Source organism: Tauraco erythrolophus, chromosome 4 (genome assembly GCF_009769465.1).
Source record: "Tauraco erythrolophus isolate bTauEry1 chromosome 4, bTauEry1.pri, whole genome shotgun sequence".
Taxonomy (NCBI): domain Eukaryota; kingdom Metazoa; phylum Chordata; class Aves; order Musophagiformes; family Musophagidae; genus Tauraco; species Tauraco erythrolophus.
The window spans coordinates 82,737,613-82,755,900 of record NC_141468.1 but is presented as its reverse complement, the minus strand read 5'-3'; the positions used below and the strand labels follow the sequence as shown (position 1 = coordinate 82,755,900).

General features: G+C 37.3%; 1 protein-coding gene across 1 annotated transcript in view; it reads right to left on the bottom strand.

Moving 5' to 3' along the window:
- The window catches only part of PLCZ1 (phospholipase C zeta 1), a 47,103-nt gene that overhangs the window by 3,854 nt on the left and 24,961 nt on the right, over positions 1-18,288 (bottom strand). The window contains exons 8-11 of the mRNA XM_009980043.2: positions 17,848-18,004; positions 16,121-16,237; positions 4,031-4,203; positions 1,157-1,289 (exon numbers count right to left, since the gene is read on the bottom strand). Of these exons, the coding sequence (XP_009978345.1) occupies positions 1,157-1,289; positions 4,031-4,203; positions 16,121-16,237; positions 17,848-18,004 (580 nt within the window). The remainder of the gene's footprint in view (positions 1-1,156; positions 1,290-4,030; positions 4,204-16,120; positions 16,238-17,847; positions 18,005-18,288) is intronic.

The window sequence follows — 18,288 nt, the reverse complement described above, 5'->3', positions numbered from 1 at the left end:
CATACAGAGAGAAAAGAAATTCACAGGCTGATTTAAAACAGCAGCCATCTACAAAAAGGAAAAATAGAAGACAGAGGCAGCGAAGAAGATCACAGGGAACCTTTAGTCTGATACATCAAGAAGAACTACATGATAAAGGTAAAGGAGTGCTTGAAGACAACTACAAGGAAGACTCATTTTGCCTGTCAAGTGATTAAGGGGCTAGTTCTGCTAGAAAGTTCACATGAGCTGATGACGTCACAGAAATTTCTTTAGAAAAAATGCCTTTAAATTTACCTATTACTGTACTGATTTTGGCTGGGACAGGGTTAATTTTCTTCATATCAACCCATATAGTGCTATGTTTTGGATTTATGACCAAAAGAGTGTTGATAACACACCAATATTTCAGGTATTGCTGAGCAGTGCTTACACAGTGCCAAGGACCTTTCCTTCTCACACTGCAACCCCTCCCTCTCCATCCCAGTGAGCAGGCTGGGAATAGTGCAGAAGAAGTTGGGAGGAGACACAGCTGAGACAGCTGACTCAAACTGACCAAAGGGATATTCCATAATGCATGACGTCATGCTCAGCATAAAAAAGCTGGGAGAAAGAAGAATGAGGGGGAGGGACTTTTGGAGCAAAGGCATTTGCCTTCCCAAGTAAGCGTTATGCATGATGAAGCCCTGCATTCCTGGAACTGGCTAAACATTTGCCTGATGACGTGAAGTGGGGAATGAATTCTTTGCTTTGCTTTGCTTGTGTACACAGCTTTTGCACTACCTATTAAACTGTCTTTATCTCAAGCTAAGAGTTTTCTCACTTTTGTCCTTCTAACTTTCTCCCCCATCCCACTGGGAGACTGATGAAGCAGCTGTGTGGGGCTGGGCTGCTGTCCAGGGCAGGCCCACAACAGTGAGTAAAGACGACATTCCATCTTCCTCCAGGAGAATGCTACTAACCAAGAGAGTTTGTGCTTCCTTAACCTACACATCTACAAAAATGGCCCATAGCCTGAACTTCTGCTACAGATTTCATACCAGAAGATCCTCACCTAGAGTGAAATTTTTGCAGTTGCTGTAAGTGTATAACATCTTCTTGGGAAGGCAAAATGGTAATTTCTTATAAAATATTACTGTGTTTTGTTCACAGTCAAGAGAATAAGAGTGATCCTTACCATTGCTTTTTACAACACTAGATTTTCTTTTTGTTTGATCCTCTGGCACACCATAAATCTCAATGTGTACTAATGGGTCAGCTTTGTTCGTCTTTGACAGGTTGCTCGGTGGTAACTGATGACCACTGATGAGCTGGAAAATTAAAGTTGTCATTATTGAAACAACTGTAAGAATGATCTTCACATAGTAGCCACATAGTAGCCATAGTAGCAAAAACTGTTCCTGTAAGATACTACTATAAGAAGCATATAGCAGCCATAAACTATTATAAAAATACATATTAAGCACAATGAAATTAAGAATATGGTTCTTTCCATCTCCTTTAATTCTTGCCTGATTTCATAGACTCATAGAATCATAAAATAGTTTGTGTTGGAAGGGACTATTAAAGGTCATCTGGTCCAGCCCCCATGCAATGAGCAGGGACATCTTCAACTAGATCAGATTGCTCAGAGCTCCATCCAACCTGACCTTGAATGTTTGCAGGGGTGGGGCGTCTACCACCTCTCTCGGCAACCTGTTCCAGTGTTTCACCACCTTCATCATGAAAAAAAAAATCTGATATCCTGCTTCAAATTTTTGTTCAATAACTACCCATAAAAATTACATTTAGATACCATGCCAAATAATCATGTTGGAGGAATCAGTCTCATGATTTTTGCATTTTCTGAGATCAAACTCATGAATTCCTGTTAAAAGTCTAGTGGACCAGCGCTAACACCCACAGTGACATCGGCATTGTATTACAGGATATGTAGCAAAGTGTCTCTCCTGTGTTCCTTCTCTTTCACAGTAACATAGAAAAACTCTAAATTTAGTAGGCTCCCTGATGTTTTTCTCCTTAATTTAGTTAGCTACCTGGAAATTTTACCTCAGACTGTCTTGTAATCTGGCACCCAGCCTAAGAAAGGATTTATGAAAGCCACAACTTTGTCGGTTTTCTATCTGTATTTCAGGACACCTAGGAGAGAATAACCATCTGTGCAGTAATCTGCTTTTTAGACATCCATGTGCAGAACTTATCAAGAGAGAGATACAAGCCTGCAAGCCTGGGTGGAAGATATGACTCTTATGAATCAGATCTCAGGACTAAGTATCAAAACGCATGATACAGATTCTCATTTCCCTGTCAACCACCAAAAAATCAAAACCCACATATTCCACCTTTTGCTTAGATATTTTCGGTAACGCCTTGCTCCGAGAAAAGTTCTAGCCCGAAACATTGAAGAGCAGTGGCTTAGCAAACCCTGATGCTGTCCCCTTTCTTCCTAGAAAATAGTCACTGTCTTCACTAGAAATCTTTGCAAGATGCAAGCACTGGTAGACTATCCACTTAGAACCAGTGAAGGTTCTTTGACATGTCCTGAATGTCATGACTAAAATTCAGCCACGTTGGCCAAGTTCTGCTTCCCACTCTTCTAGCAATGCTAGACCTAGTCTGTCTCCCGCAGAGTGGGAAAGAGTGAGCTCTTTTCAGCACACTATGGCCCAAATCTATAAATCCAAAAAATTTTTGAGACCCAAGGTGAAGAAAACATACAGAGAGAAGAGTAAATGACATGGTAGGTGCAGAAGTTTCCATATGAAATACCTCGGCAATGAATTTAAACTGAAAGAGGGTAGATTTAGATAAGATATAAGGAGGAAATTCTTCACTGTGAGGGTGGTGAGGCACTGGAACAGGTTGCCCAGAGAAGTTGTGGATGCCCCATCCCTGGCAGCGTTCAAGGCCAGGCTGGATGAGGCTTTGAGCAACCTGATCTAGTGGCAAGTCTCACTGTCCCATAATTCTATGATGATTCTATGAATATTTGTATTTTTACATCAAAGGCTATATGCTAAATTCTTCCAAACTCAGACATTTCTTCCCCAGTGTCAATGATTTTGACTGTCTCCTGTATTACGATTGGGGATTTTTCCTCATCTTAATCGACTCCAGCTTTATACAAATAAGGGCTAAAATAACAGATGTATATGCATGAGTGCATGAAATCACACAGCAATGTCTATTCATAATTGGTATATTCACTTTGAGACACTAAAATGTTCTTGATTAGGTGCATGCATTATGTAAGTATTTTATAATTGTTATTAGGTAATGGTTTATCTCCACTATTTATTTCTCTGAAAGAAACTAAATAACAATTATACACTAATTTTATGCTAATGAAATAGCATTTATGCAAGTACTGTACGGTGTAATCAGAAATTGCATTTTTTCATTGGGAAAATGTAGTTTTCTAACTAGCAAACAATTATAAAACATCTACTTGACCTCAAAAGACAGGTTTTTCTAACCTATTAGTTTTAAATAACCTGTAGTTCTACTATTTTTAAGAAGTAAATCAGATTTGAATTTGGGAGAAGTAGAAATAATTCAAAGGCTTATTGGTTCATCCCCTTTTTTACACTTATTTATATCATTTCAGGATGATAAATAGCCTTTTACATATGCATAGAAAGATAATGAAACTTAAAAGATGCATAAAGCTTCCGATCATATCTTTAAACATTTCCATCTGTCAGTTAGCATTACAATAGTACATGTGGTATTGCTAATACGTAAAGGAAATAGCACGGTGTATTTATATTTCTGTATGCAACACCATGGGAGTCATGTATTTTTACAAACTCTTATGACTTCTGAACACCGACGTATTTTTAGCAAACGTAAGCGAACTACAGAAGGGAAATCATCCAAGCAGCAGTAGATACGAGAGTTTTAACACATTGTTAAACAACAGTATTAAAGTTCCCAGCAGCCACAAGTGGGAATAAAAACGACAAACCAACAACAGGTAACTAACAGGTCTGAACTAAACAACGTTTGTTTTCACATTTTATAGAACAAACCAACAATTAACTAAGCTTACCCTTATGGACAGACGTATTGGGTTACTATATCTTCCGACATTGTGAGGGGTAAATGTTGAATTGCGGTTCCTCAAGAATTCTGGTTTCAGAATATAGCCAGAACTGCCATTGTCCAGGAATTTTCCATTTTGCAGTTCCATTTGTAGTCCTGGCGTCTGGAAATTTAAGGCCACTGTAAAATTAAATAAATATTGATTTTAGTGAATTAGACTTGATAACTATTTTATTAAACAATTTTCTGATAATAATAGTAAAAACAAAAGCAAACAAGATTAAAATATGTGTATCTTTCTGCTCATATATAAGATCGAGTAATTTGTCTTAGATTTAGCATTATTCAATAATGTATGATGAATACACCAAAGAAGTACACTATTTAGAACTGCACCATGTTTTAAGAATTACAGTATAGATTTTTTACACTGCAATATGTTTTGTATTTTCCCTTTTCTTTCCAAATCAGACCTTGGAGAATATGAAATGAGAGATCTTTTTTGTCCATAAGGACTAATTTCACATACTAGTTTCTCTGCGGCAACAAGACCCTGCACCATGAACCTGCTCACAAAGTTCTGGTCTAGGAGACAAAAACTGTCACAGGATTGTAACTAACCTGAATTATGGTGCAGAATTCCTCACAAAAGCATGTCACCCAGATCAAGAAGCTTTAGTTTAGAGTTAGAATATTCAGTACAAATACATATAAATTTATAGAAGTAGAAGCAATTTTTAAAGGGTTCTTAAATTTATGTGAGCAAGCTCTATTCAAGTTTAATCCTCCAGTACTGGTGGTTTTTGTTAGTATACACCTGACAGATTCTGCTTTCCTTGGAAGCTCAAAACATTTTTGGTTTGCTGCAGCAGCAATAATACAATAACACATTTCTCATCAACAGGATATTGTAATTCATGAGATAAAACCAACATTGAAATAGACGTGTTTAATGAAATTTTCCCCTATTCCAGTACATTGGAGCTTCCTGTCACATTCAAAATAGAAAATGCACAAGTCAAATCAGTGAAGTGATAACATGACATGTGTTAAAGAGAAAACGATAAAAAGTCATTTACTGGCAGGAAAAAAAATGAAGACTTTAAGCAGTACAAGTGACTCCTCATAATAATTCAGGAAGAGGACCTTATTACATTTTCCTGAGATAATATAAATGTATTGAATGAACATTTGGCAGAATAGAAATCCTTATCTCAGGGAAATTTGGATCTGTTTCACTGCAAAAATTATTTGTTTCTTCAGTGCTTTGATGACCCTTTTAAAAAATGCTATGGTAAATGACAGAAACAGGAACAGATACATAGAGTGAAGCAGCTGGTACTACGAACCTAATGTTTGCACTACACACATTTTCAGTGGAGTTACTTCAGAAAAGCTCTAGCCTGGTTCCATGACCTCAATACCAATTAATGACTGGAATACATCAAGTGTTCCCACAGTGCATCCTCTATTTCATCTGCAAAGAATCCCATCTGTGCTAGCTAAGATGACTCTGCAACAGGAACCAACGTGCAGTGAGCAGGAATTGACAACTTTGCCTAATAAAACCCAAAATAAACAAAAAAACAACAAGAAAACACAACGTGCACTCCTGCTTTGAACTAAATGCTTATGTAGATGCAGGCATTGATTCTATGTCAATATGCAAAGGAAGTTTAGGCTTATTTTACCTTTGACAACAGAAATCAAACTTCACAATGTTCGTATTGCCCGTTGCACACCATTTCCTGTTTTTAAGACAGTAAGTATTCTCTTGGTACAGTTTTGGCAGTGGTTCACAACTTGTTTTTCATGCCCCAGCACATCACCCAGAAATAGACCCAAATCTTGTGCTATATGGCCCTCGTTTTATCTTAATACATTGATTCAAGCAGGACAACGAATGCTACAGAGCTGCAACCTTGAGGCCCCTTGCAGCCTAGGTCCTGGCATGATCTACAGATAACCCAGTACCTCTGCGTACGTAGGTAACTCCTAGGCCATAGTTTCAGAATAAGTGGTTTAAAAAGTGTAACTGAAATTAGGCAAATCGAACAGTCGCAGCTTCAAATAGCAGCTTCCACAAGATGAAACAAATTACATGATTGCACATAATGAGGCTGCTGCTAAATTTGCCAAGCTTCATAGGCTACTAAGCAGGAAAATCTGATTTAGCAACAGAAACAAGCAAAGGAGAATGCTTTACATTTTATCCTATTAAGAAAGCTACTTTTGCAACATAAGTGAAGGGCAATGTTATTATGGGTTGACATCTTCAAACATCAACACTGTATTTTTACTTAATTTAATTTTACATTAGAACAAGTTAAAAACACACTGAACGGTAGTTTTAATTTACCTACTGATTCCCCAGTATTGCAAGTCGTAACCCAGTTAAGGCAAGTGAATGTGAAATTCTGGATTATATTCTCTGAGATGCATACCTCTCCTACAACTGTTTTCCAGGTTTACAGCTGCTTGGGGCCTCCTAGGACAATGGGTTATGGTGTACTATTGATGCACAGTTTTCCTTTTTAATCAAATGCAGTTGTAACTCTTACACTTCTTGAGAAATGGCAAAGGTCATAAATTAAAACCTATGTTTTCCATTATCTAGCAGTGTGGTCTTAGCAACATCTTTCTTCGTGGAAGACTGAATTTCTACTCAATGTTTCATCTTGCTTTTGATGGATTTGAGAACAGAACTGTCAATAACATGCTTTGTACTGTGATTTTGTGAAACAGTAGAAATTTAATGCAGGTGAGAAGAGAGTTTTAGACTGCTGGTTTCTTTAGGAAAGAAGCCCAAATATTCTTACTATGAAACCATCTGAACAGTACGTAATCTTAACATATGGTTTTCACGGGAATGTGCAGGCACCTGAGGTCTAGCACTGTGTAAGCTAAACTTTCTCCTCAGTTCTTCCATTAAACGTCAAAAGACTTTTAACATTGGCATCAAAATCGAGGCAGCAGAGCAAAACATGGGCTTGGAGGACAACCTGAATCCTGGAACCATGAGGCCAAATCTCCTTCAGATCACAGTATTTAATACTCAGGTTTTCTTGCAAAGTGACAAAGCTGCCATGGCTGTCCCTGTTGGCCCTGGATATAAATAACTTCATACAACAAACGCAAGTTAGGAAATAGCCTAGCTCCAAAAAGATGAAACAATCCATAATGCACAGAGTAATATAAAGGATATATTTCATCCCAAACCTCTCTATCACAAGAAGTTAACCGAAGTCTGTCCCACGACTAATTGCAGAACTAACCACAGTCTAAGTATTCAAATTCTGCACCCTCCATAAGCACTACCATTCAAGACGTAATTGATTTTTTAACTGAAAGCAAAAGATTTTGAAAACCAAACTGAGCACTGGAGTTCTTAGGTTTCTAAGCGACTGTGATTTGAAGGCAGTTGAGGAAAATTGCATGTCTTTTGTCTGTGATACTGCCTCTCAATTAATATTCCTATTGGGACTTTTAAATTGTCATTTTTTATTTTTTATGCTTCGCTTCCTGGTTCTATCAGCTGTATTACAACCCTAAGGTTTAATATATTTTCTGCGTTTAAAAGAGAAGGGTTTAACATGGATAAGCATAGGTTTGTCTCCAATTTTCCTTAAAATGAGTTACTTAATTGAATTTTATGCCATTTAAAATCCATCTCAAAATATATGAATTTCATACAATCTCCAAAAATATTATATGAAAAAAGCACTCAATGCCCATGTTCGTATCTCCATGATTTACTTCACTCATTTGAGCTTAAAGAGCTGTAATAGATCACACTTCCAACCCTTTGATCAGTCGTGTTGCCCTCCTCTCAGCTCTTTCCAATTGCCTGTGTTCTTACAGTTAGCCGCTCACAGTGAACGCAATCAATCTTCTCTGCCTTAGACATCCAAAATTTGAAGTGAATTCCACACAGATTGGGGAACACTATGAAAACAGGATCATATCGTAATAATCTGGTGTATTTTGTCATTGGTTATGAGGTGGCCTGTGTGATTGGATTTGAAGACATTGCATTCATTCCACCTTAGCACTCCCATCTGGGTGTTGACTGTCTCGCCTTTCTTCTCCCATGCAGATCACATCTGCATCCCATCCATCATGGCCCAAATTTACAGAAATATTTTCAGAAGTCCTTACATGGCTGGGTAGACCACATTACTTTTTCAAAGTGACGTAAGTGGCTTTTAAAAAATTTCATTCACAGCCTGAATAAAGGGCATGCTAACTGAGTATGAGTTGACTCAATATGTGGACGAAAAGGGAGGATATTCAGTCATCAGATTACACTGAAACCAACAGAAGGCATCTGAAGGAAGGACAAACTATAACATGATGACAAGTGTCACCTATTACATATACCGGGAAACAAACATTCATTTAACAGAAGCAGCATATACAACAAGATCTCTTATCAGTAGTAAACAAATTCTTTCAAACTAAAATGTGATAATATCTTCGTCATCTGAATGATAAATATAACACTAATTTCTAAGCCCTGTGCAATCATTAACTGTCATGATATCCTCAAATATAAACATTTCCTTTTTAGTATATTCAAAATATTACTCAGTTTAATATGCCATCTGATGGGGTCTGCACAAGAGAAATCCAACGCTTACTATAGTCCTGTGTAAACCCTTCTCACTTGCAGCAGCAGATGTGAGAAAGACAATGTGCTCTGTCACCAAGTGCTGAGAACATGTAACCTGGGAAAATAATGGAATACAGTGGCTTTTAAACACCTATTTTATCTGTGTCTATCTGAGAAACTAGAAAGCCTTCCAGCATAATTAAAACTCTCTGCCACATTACAGCAGTCTCCTCAGACTGCTCTGAGCCTGAGCATGACTGCTTTTCTGGTCCTGTCTTGACATGTCACTCTGATCCCCACTGCCATCTCTGGGTGCTTGTTAGTTCAGGCTTGTGGACATACTGTCCAAAGTCAGTCTTTTAAGTATCCTCAGCATTCACTTTGCCCTGGGCTTTATGAGGTTTTGTTTAAATTTTATGCAGCTTTATAGCCTTCTTGCCAAGCAAGTGAAGAGCTGAGATCCCATCCAAACTTCATGAACAAGCACTTACGTCTATCAGAAAAAAAAAAGTTATAGAGTGGTTCCATTACAACACACGGCAGACTTAAGTTGTTAGTATACATTTTGGTATACAACTGTCATCTCTTTTTCTGACCCAAAAATTTGGCCTTACTGTATGTATTTTTTTCCTCTCCTTACAGAATAAAATGAGGCAGGCTTCTGCTATTCAGACTCCAAATTTTCTTAAGCTTAGTTAAAATTTCTGGCTTTGCTCACCACTGACGCATTTTGAAATGGATACTCTTATTCTACAGAAGCTTAATTTATGAATTACTTACAACATGAGGTATTATGCTGCAGTAAGAGGAACTACCCTTCTGAGAACTGAGTGCTATGCATAACTGTCTGACACATCATGCCCAGCATATGTAGTCAGTCTGTCCTTATTGTCTTTGGGCCAGTTCAATACTTCAGCTCTAAAGACATTGTCATTAGAAGTTTTAAAATTCAATCATTCTAATGTTCATAATTGCTGACATTGTTCCTACTTAATTACAAGTAACTCTACTGGAAAAAAGTTGTCAGGTGATTAAAAATCATCCGTTGTCAAGAATATCTGGAACTGGTTTCTAGTAACTATCATCTCCTATGAGGTTCTCATGGGAAAATTAATTAAAACATTTCTGATAAACTATCGAATCTAAAATCAAAATTTATTTTGCTATTTAATTAATGTGTCAGTCTGAAAGTGTTAAGTCTGTCGCTGTAAGTCACTGTCACGGTAAGTCAGTGTCACTGTAAGTCAGTCACTTCAGTGTAAGTCTGATGATCTTTTGGTTGACATTTCACACCTGACACAGAAACTTTTCCAAAGTAGTCTTTACTCTTTTTTTGCCTTGTGCTTCTTGGCAGAACTCTGTATATTATCTGCTTTCCTTTCCTGTTTTAGTCTGGGTCTCTAACACAGGGTTTAGAACAGGGTCAACAAGGAGTTCAGTGACAAATGGGTCCCTGCAATTTTTTCTGTCAATTATTTCTGTCAAATTAACAAGATTTCAGATAAATTATTCAATATTCTATTAGTTGTCTGCAATTGTGGGTTTAGTGAAGATAGCTGGGAAAATTATTGCCATTATTACTGTCAACAAAATGCTAACAAAACGAAATTACTATGTTTGTTTGCTTTTTATGTTTGTTTGCTTTTAAGTGAAATTCCAGTATCTATTACACATACCAAAAAAAAACCCAACCCTGCCTACAAAGAAGCAGGCTCCAGAGTAGCCCAAGAGCTTTATCATAAACCTGGCAGTTAGAAACTTTCCTGCAAGAGAAACACAAAAACTTTACTCGAAACACCTCTCAGTACTTGGAGCCATTCCAAGGGAAAGGTGAGTGTAATCAGATAGCTTCATCTATCAGGGTGGTGTCTACACATGAGTTAGCTGCCCCACTACAGCTACTGATGATCTAATTAATGACGTTTAAGGGACTATGTAACCAAAAATGACTTCATACTTTAAGTATGAGCTTAATCATACACCTGGAGTCTGCAGTTCTAACAGCTATCCCTTTGGGCTGGGGACCGAGCAAACAATAAGAGGTAAAGCAATCCTTTTTTGGGGTTCCATAAACCATGATGGCCATGGTCTATTACAACTGTGGTTTTTTTTCCAACTACCTGACTTTGTTAGTAATTAACACATTTCTTTGGCATCTTAGTATTATCTTTCCACAACGCACTCTTCAAAAGTATGTGCTAAGTTTTATGTCAGTTGTTCAAGATCTAGTTTTCATTTCCTAAGGATGAATTTTTGGGCTGTTAAAATCATATTAGGAAGAAAGTAGTAACACAGATATTGACCTCCCTCTCTTTTTCTGCAGCTGACCTATGATGACTAGTCCTGTTCTTGAAACCTCAGCAAAAGGGAGGGAGCAATCAAGAACAATCAGCTTTTCTATGACTTCTCATTTCATTTTTCCAGGGCATTGCTTGGCTTGGAAGCTAGCAGGAAATCTTTCCTGTCTTTTTTATAGCACATTTTCCATGAGTCAGTTGTGAGATAAGGCCACAGCAAGCCCAAACAAAGAATGAGCTATAGACTGGAATCAACAGCCTGAGTGCATTTTTGCCGTGAGGTGTATGATGTGTCAGACTCATCCCCTGCCTTTGAGCAGAAGTTTTTTAGTCTGGAAGAAAATCTGAAGCCCATTTTGGAAATACAGCTGAAGATCTATTTAATGGCTGGAGACTAACTATTAGGCTTTTAGATGCAGAATGAACAAAGATGAACTGCTGTGATGTATCTCTTTTCCATGTCATAGGCATGAGTTAAGTCATCTGCAAGGTTTTAAGGACCACCATGTTTGATTAAGAGTGCCACCTAGTATCTAACTGCAATAACATATACTGAAAAGAACTTTGAGATATTCTAATAACCTCACTGGATATAAAAATAAAAAAAATAAAGCATGTCACTTCACAGATTTCACTAAAAATTCAAGAAGCAACAATTCAAAGCTATAATGTAATGAATATTCTCAGTTTGTTTCAGATGTCGCATTAGCTGTTGAAAAAAGCCATGTTATAGAAAATGCTTGCTTTATACTTTTGCCATGTTATAAAAAAAATTTCCAGTAAAAATAATAAACAAGAGTATAAAATTATGATGATGAAAAACTGATTAAGTCTATAAGAAAAAGTTGTATTCCAGCATCTTTTAATAGAAAAGCCTGTGGTTTTCCTTAAATTTAATATCATTTTTTCATAAATTCCTTTACTAAATTTGACACTCTATCACGCATTCTTGCCCCATCCCTGGAAGTGTTCAAGGCCAGGTTGGATGAGGCTTTGGGCAACCTGGTGTAGTGGAGGATTTCCCTGCCCATGGCAGGGGGGTTGGAACTAGATGATCTTTGAGGTCCCTTCCAACCCTAACCATTCTATGATTCTGTGATTCTATGATTCTAAAATGTAGTGTTCAGCAAGATTGCAAGAATATAAACTTCCCATGATCAAACATATTCCGATTATTTAGAAAAAAAATATCAGTCTTGTTGCCTTCAGTTTTGCCATTTGTCCAGTGGGAAGGGAAAATACAGTTTCACAAAAAACATACAACCAAAAATTCCAAATTAAATTAGTGATCCTGTGTCCTCTGTTTTCTTTCTAAGGAGTTCCAAAGCCTGCCTATCCTTTAAGTTTTCACACACTTAGAATCCAAGCAAGGTCAGATTTGATGGTCATTTTGAGGTGCATTGATGAGGCATACCAAAATCTACATAAGTGGGTTTCTTAAGTAACTTCAGAGGTTAAAATCAGAACTAGAGAACTCTTTATCACTCATCGTTCTATGCATTATTTTTACCATATTATTGCACACGAGATTTAGCCACAAAATAGATGTGACAAAATCGCCAAGATGCATTTCGATATCACAGGCCAAACCAAAACCTACGGTAACAAAAAATCCATCATACCGGTAGTCGAACCTTCAGAGCTGCATATAAATTTTTATGAGTGCTCCAGAAAACACATGCTCTGTATCTCCTCTTCTAAAACAAAATTCTGTACCTGCCATACCATGGCTTTCTCATATGACATGTTTTGATCATTCCTGTAGATTGTTTTGATTCATGGATAATGTTTTCTACTGCATGCAAAGGACATAATATCGAATGGATATTTAAAGCTTTCTATTTTCATTTTCACTGAGGTTTTCTTTTGGTTTTTTTTTTCTCTCTTTTTCTCAGTCAATATAATATAATTGATATCTGTTTATTTAAATAACAGCCCTGAATATTCTTTCTCTGCGTCAATCTTTACTTTCCATTCTATTTACTAAATAAAAAGGAGATATGGATACGCCAAACCAGTTCTTTCCAGTGCTACACTGCAGTTGTATGCAAGAGGCATACTAATTTTCCCAGACTATAAAAATTTATTATAGGTATTTTTCTCCATAAGACCTCTTTGTTCATAAAATCTATCCCATTCTTATGAGTCTCGATTTTCAGAGAAGGGACGCTGAATGCGTAGTGATATCCAAAAGTGATTTTGTGGAAACTCTGTATTTTTTACTGTGGTCTTTAACTTGCCTTCCTCTGGAAATTAGGTTTACACAATTGCATCATTCTCATCCTCAACAAATCTTTAGCCTGTTGGACCATTTCATCCTGCTTTAGCCGAGTGCCAGTCTGCTCTGAGTTAATATGTTCCAAACAATTTAGAGAAATTTGCTGGCAAGATACAGAAGAGAGTGCTGTTTGGGGCCTATCACTAAGGGAAATGAAGGGAAAACTCAAACGTCATCATTTGCATGATGCAGAGGCCTGGCAGGGAATATTAGATGTAGGTTTGAACAAAACCTCATGGATTTTCTTTGCGCAGCCAGAACAGTTATGGATGTTAGAATCATAGAATCATGGAATGGTTTGGGTTGGAACCGTCAAAGATCGTCTGGTTCCAACCCCCCTGCTGTGGGCAGGGAAACCCTCCACTACACCAGGTTGCCCAAAGCCTCATTCAACCTGGCCTTGAACACTTCCAGGGATGAGGCAGCCACAGCTTCTCTGGGCAACCTGTTCCACTGCCTCAACACCCTCAGAGTGAAAAATTTCTTTCTTAGATCTAATCGAAATCTCCCCTCTTTCAGTTTAAAGGCAGGAACTTAGAGGTAAGTGAGAAGGATAAGCTAGCAGGTGTGAGGAGGGTGAAAGGAGCTGAGAAAGGGGAATAGGTGACATAGGAGAAATCTGAGAGTCCCATGAACAGTTTTAGGACAGTGGTAGAGGGATCTGGAGGAATTACTTCTTGCATGGGATGCAAAGTGCAATGGCAGGGAGACAGAAAGGGTATGTGGGCTAGATGGACAGAAGGCAGACACAAAAATTAAAAAATCTGTGTTAAATCAGGGGAAGGATATCAGCAGAAGATTCACCGAGTGGAGCTTTGGGAGTTGCACTGTGAAGCGCAGTTGTATTTCTGCCAAACAGTTATCTAAAACAGATTAGGGAATCAAGAATAGATCTGACGTGGCTGGGAAATAATATATGTGGAGAATTGCCTATAATCAGCTTATTCCCATGTGAAAAATGTTTCTTTAAACGAAGATGCAAATACTGTGACCTAGAGGGCAGATCTAACCACTTCCTGCATATTATTAATTCTTCCAGCAAGGGGCTCAAAGCCACCATCCAGCAAAAATCATATGTTTTGTATACTAATGTTTAGAATGACTTTTCATTAAAGTATACTCTGGGTAAACAGTCAACACAGTCATTTTGAAAGATTTCAGTCCTCTTTGAGATCTAACAAATGGCCATTCTTTGCAGAGATCAGTATGCAGATTTACACGCTAAAAAGAAAACTTGTGAATTGCCGTATGATAAACCTGAGAAGGTGAATTCAATTTTAAATAAATGACCTCTGGCCAGTGTTTCCTCTAAGCATGAAAGAAAATTACCAGTTTTTAACAGCAATGTAGATAGCACACAGAGAGTGCACCAACCCAGGTAAGTAACCCAGCAATAGCATGACACTAGGTAATGTGAGGATCAACCACACGGACAGAATATAATCAAACCAATTTCAAATGGTATGGAAATGGTGAGATACTTGCAGCAACAGCCTAGCCCAAGTCCAAATCCGTACTATAAATAAACATTTATAATGACACAGACACAACATTTATACTAACTAACTAGTAATTTTTTTACTCTTACTGTAGTTGTAAAACTATCCGTCAATACAACAGTCACAATGAGAAGCAGAATTTGTAAAAATGAGAGAATTATGCAGGGTCTAAGTATATTTCAGTTCTTTCACTGAACAGTCAGCACTGAGTGGCCAAATTCATGCAATCTCCCTAGTCATTGTTTCCCACATCACCTCAACATGTGGCACTGACGGTATGGCATAGCTCGGAATGGGGACAGTTAATGGTAGGAAATTTAGGCTTGGGAATGTCCTCCACCACTTGTGGTCAGGGCCACAGACATGGGAACAGCAATCTCAGTGAAAGCTGAGGCACAACGCTCCTTCTAAGTTCTATAACTGTAGGAGAGTATCTGGGCATGCACTAGGGTGTTAAACAATAAATAATATTCATGCACATGATTGATTGGAAATAGCACACTTAAAAATAATTCTGAGAAGGAAACTTGAAAGAGAAGATATTCTGGGAACTGAGAAAGGAAGCAAGAGAAAAGAATGCCTGGAGCATAGGGGCGCATAAGCTCCGTGGTCCCAAAAGTGAAGTGGAAATCTGTGCCCGAGTGTGTATTGTAATATAAGAAGGTGAGACCACACCTTTCACCTCTCAGAACTGGGAGCCTGCGGCAAACTGCCCTGCTCACCCCACAGACTCTCTCAGGTGGCCTTGATATGGAGTCAGAATAAAAGAGAATATATACATATGGATGCAAAAAATATTGTTCTCTTCCTTCCCTAAGGCTGAAGAAGGTGTAGCAGACTGAGGTACCTGAGAATCTTTTAAACTGAAGAACAAAAAGATGAGGGCAAGATTGTCTTTAAGGCCATTAAAAAGGAGAAAGTGCTTACAAGTGAGAGATTTTTCAAAACTTGCTGAATAGAGAAGTCAGGCTTATTTTTAACCCTTTCAATTTAAAAACTAGCTTCAACTGAAGAGAAACAGAAGTTATTGTTATTTCATTGCTCAGGGAACAAATATGCCATGTACCGGAAATTAAGATCCTAAATTTACTTTGCTTCTGTACAGTCACTGGAGTGACTGGGTTATATTTTTAATTAGTTAGGGCATAACTGTAAGTAATTACAAAAGTAAATAGATGAAAATAATATTTCCCTTAGTTATTCAACATCAGAATTCCTGGATCCTGAGGTGTAAAAATACCTGAATATATAGAGTGAAAAAGAAGATTAGATAACACAAGATGAAAGTGATGTCACTGAGGGAAAATACGTAACTTCCAAGACAAAAAAAATAATACAGGAAAGAAAAACTCTTGTATATGTATAGTCCCTGCAAAGCCTCAAATGCAACAGTCTTTGCAAAGGTACATACCCAGTTGACATCCCACATTCCAGAACTCTTGAGGATTATAATTTGAAGAGTTTGTTCTTGTTCCTTTGGGGTAGATTCTTGTAAGGAATCTTGAAGTATGTGAAACAAACTCCTCAGCTGAAAAACAGAATGATAAAACCTTGGTAAGAAAAAATTTATTAACAAAGAGATCTTATTTAAATAAATAATAATAAAAATTTAATAATCTGATCCATCAATATTATTATTTTTTTACATGATCAGTACATCATATCCATGTATTTCTATTTTAGGTTGATTCTGTGCATGTTAACATTAGTATTTGGGTCACTCTAAGATATGGTTGAAATCCTATTTTAAAACCTTAAAATGTGATAGCATTTTGTGTATATTTGCATGTGAGAGTGTTTCTGTCTATAGTGCAGACTTTTGTTGAAGGTTCGATAACCAAGATCATTCCTTCAGGGAAATATTCTATTTCTTCACCTCTTTGTTATGTAAATATACAATTTTTATACTAAAGCCCAATGTGTTCTTACGGAAAACTGGAAAAACAAAACAGGAAATTGATCAAAAAAAACAACTCATTCCTATTTTTCAATAGGAAAAGTATCATCCCAAGATGAGCTTAGCTTGATTGCTGGTTTGAGTTTTAAATAAAACGACTGAATAATCTCAAAATGAGTGAACAGCACGTTTCTAAAACACGCTTAATTGGTTCCTTCATAATCTTGAGAAGATGTTAACTATTCAACTGGGTTGGTTTTCTTCCTCCTAGCAGTGTTCCCTCCTACAAAGGCATAAACTAAACAGATGTGGAAAAATTCAAATGACTTCTATCTACACTATTCCTGTTTAGCAACTAAAAAGAAAGCTTTACGCTTCCAGGATCATCACTCTGATCCTTTCCATCCTCCCATCCTCTTTTTTTTTTAAAAATAGAACTACTTATATATTCACTAGATAGAGTGAACAGAGAGGACTCTGAGCATGGACGGCTCACAAAAGCCTACTTGTTTTGATGCCTTTCAGCACCGTTCACCTAACCAACCATTGAATCATCTCCACAACGTGGTGCATGGCAGCTGGGCTGGCCATTGTCATGGTCACTTCATTGTCATGGTCAGCGATCTCTGTTCTTAACACTCCCTTCAGGCTACTGGCAGACAGCTGGAGGAAAACCAGCAGAGGCTGCGCTGTACTGGCTGCACCAAATGGAGACACTCCAACACAGAATGAGTTTTGAATAATCCGACTTGGCTGGTGTGAAAAATCTGGTCCAATGGAGCAGATGCCTGCTATGTGGTTTATTTATTTTGTCAATGCAGATTGTCTTATCCACAGTTATCATCAACGCCTGGGGTCCTGTACGCCCAGCTCCAGTGAGCACTACAGACCATACATGGGGGAGGTGAAATCTATTCCACACATTTTCAAGTATTGACTGTAACTTCAAAGTTATTTGATGCAGAAAACAATGAGTCAAAAGGTATTCATACATTTTATATGCTATAATACTTGTAAAAATACATGAAATCAAAACAAATCTGAGATTCATTTTTCCTCACAAAACCAACTGAAATATAAAAATGTGCAGCAAATGGCAAGATATTTCTAAAATAATATCATGAAAGCAATCAAATAAAATTGGACAGCATGTGTTTCATAAAATTTCAACCCTTCCAATGCCTAAGCAGTAAACCATAGCAACATTATAACTTTCATCTGATTAAATAAAAAAAAATTACCTGAATGTTTTACAAATTTCCGTGCACGAGTCTCTCCAATAGAATTGTTTTCATAGCACTTCTGATTACTTAGAGAATGCTCGAAGCTCACAAACTTCTCAGATTTGGTGTAAATTACAAGATCCGACAATGCAAAGGCAATTTTCATCTTCTTCATCTAATAATCGTAATATAAAAGAATGGAAGAATTAAAAAAACACAATAACACATATTTCATTATTATTATTAACAATTCAGAAGAAACTATAATTTTGAATGCGTAAAGCATGAGGAAATGTGTCACAATTAATGAATATTTCAGCTTAAGATATGACTTTTGATAGTGAGAGTTGATCCAGTCAGAGACAGTAAGATTATTGTCCCTATGCTCATCATAGCAGTTGTAGCATGAATGGAGATATGCTTCCAATGCTTCCTAGCACAGTGTTCTGTTGGACAGCT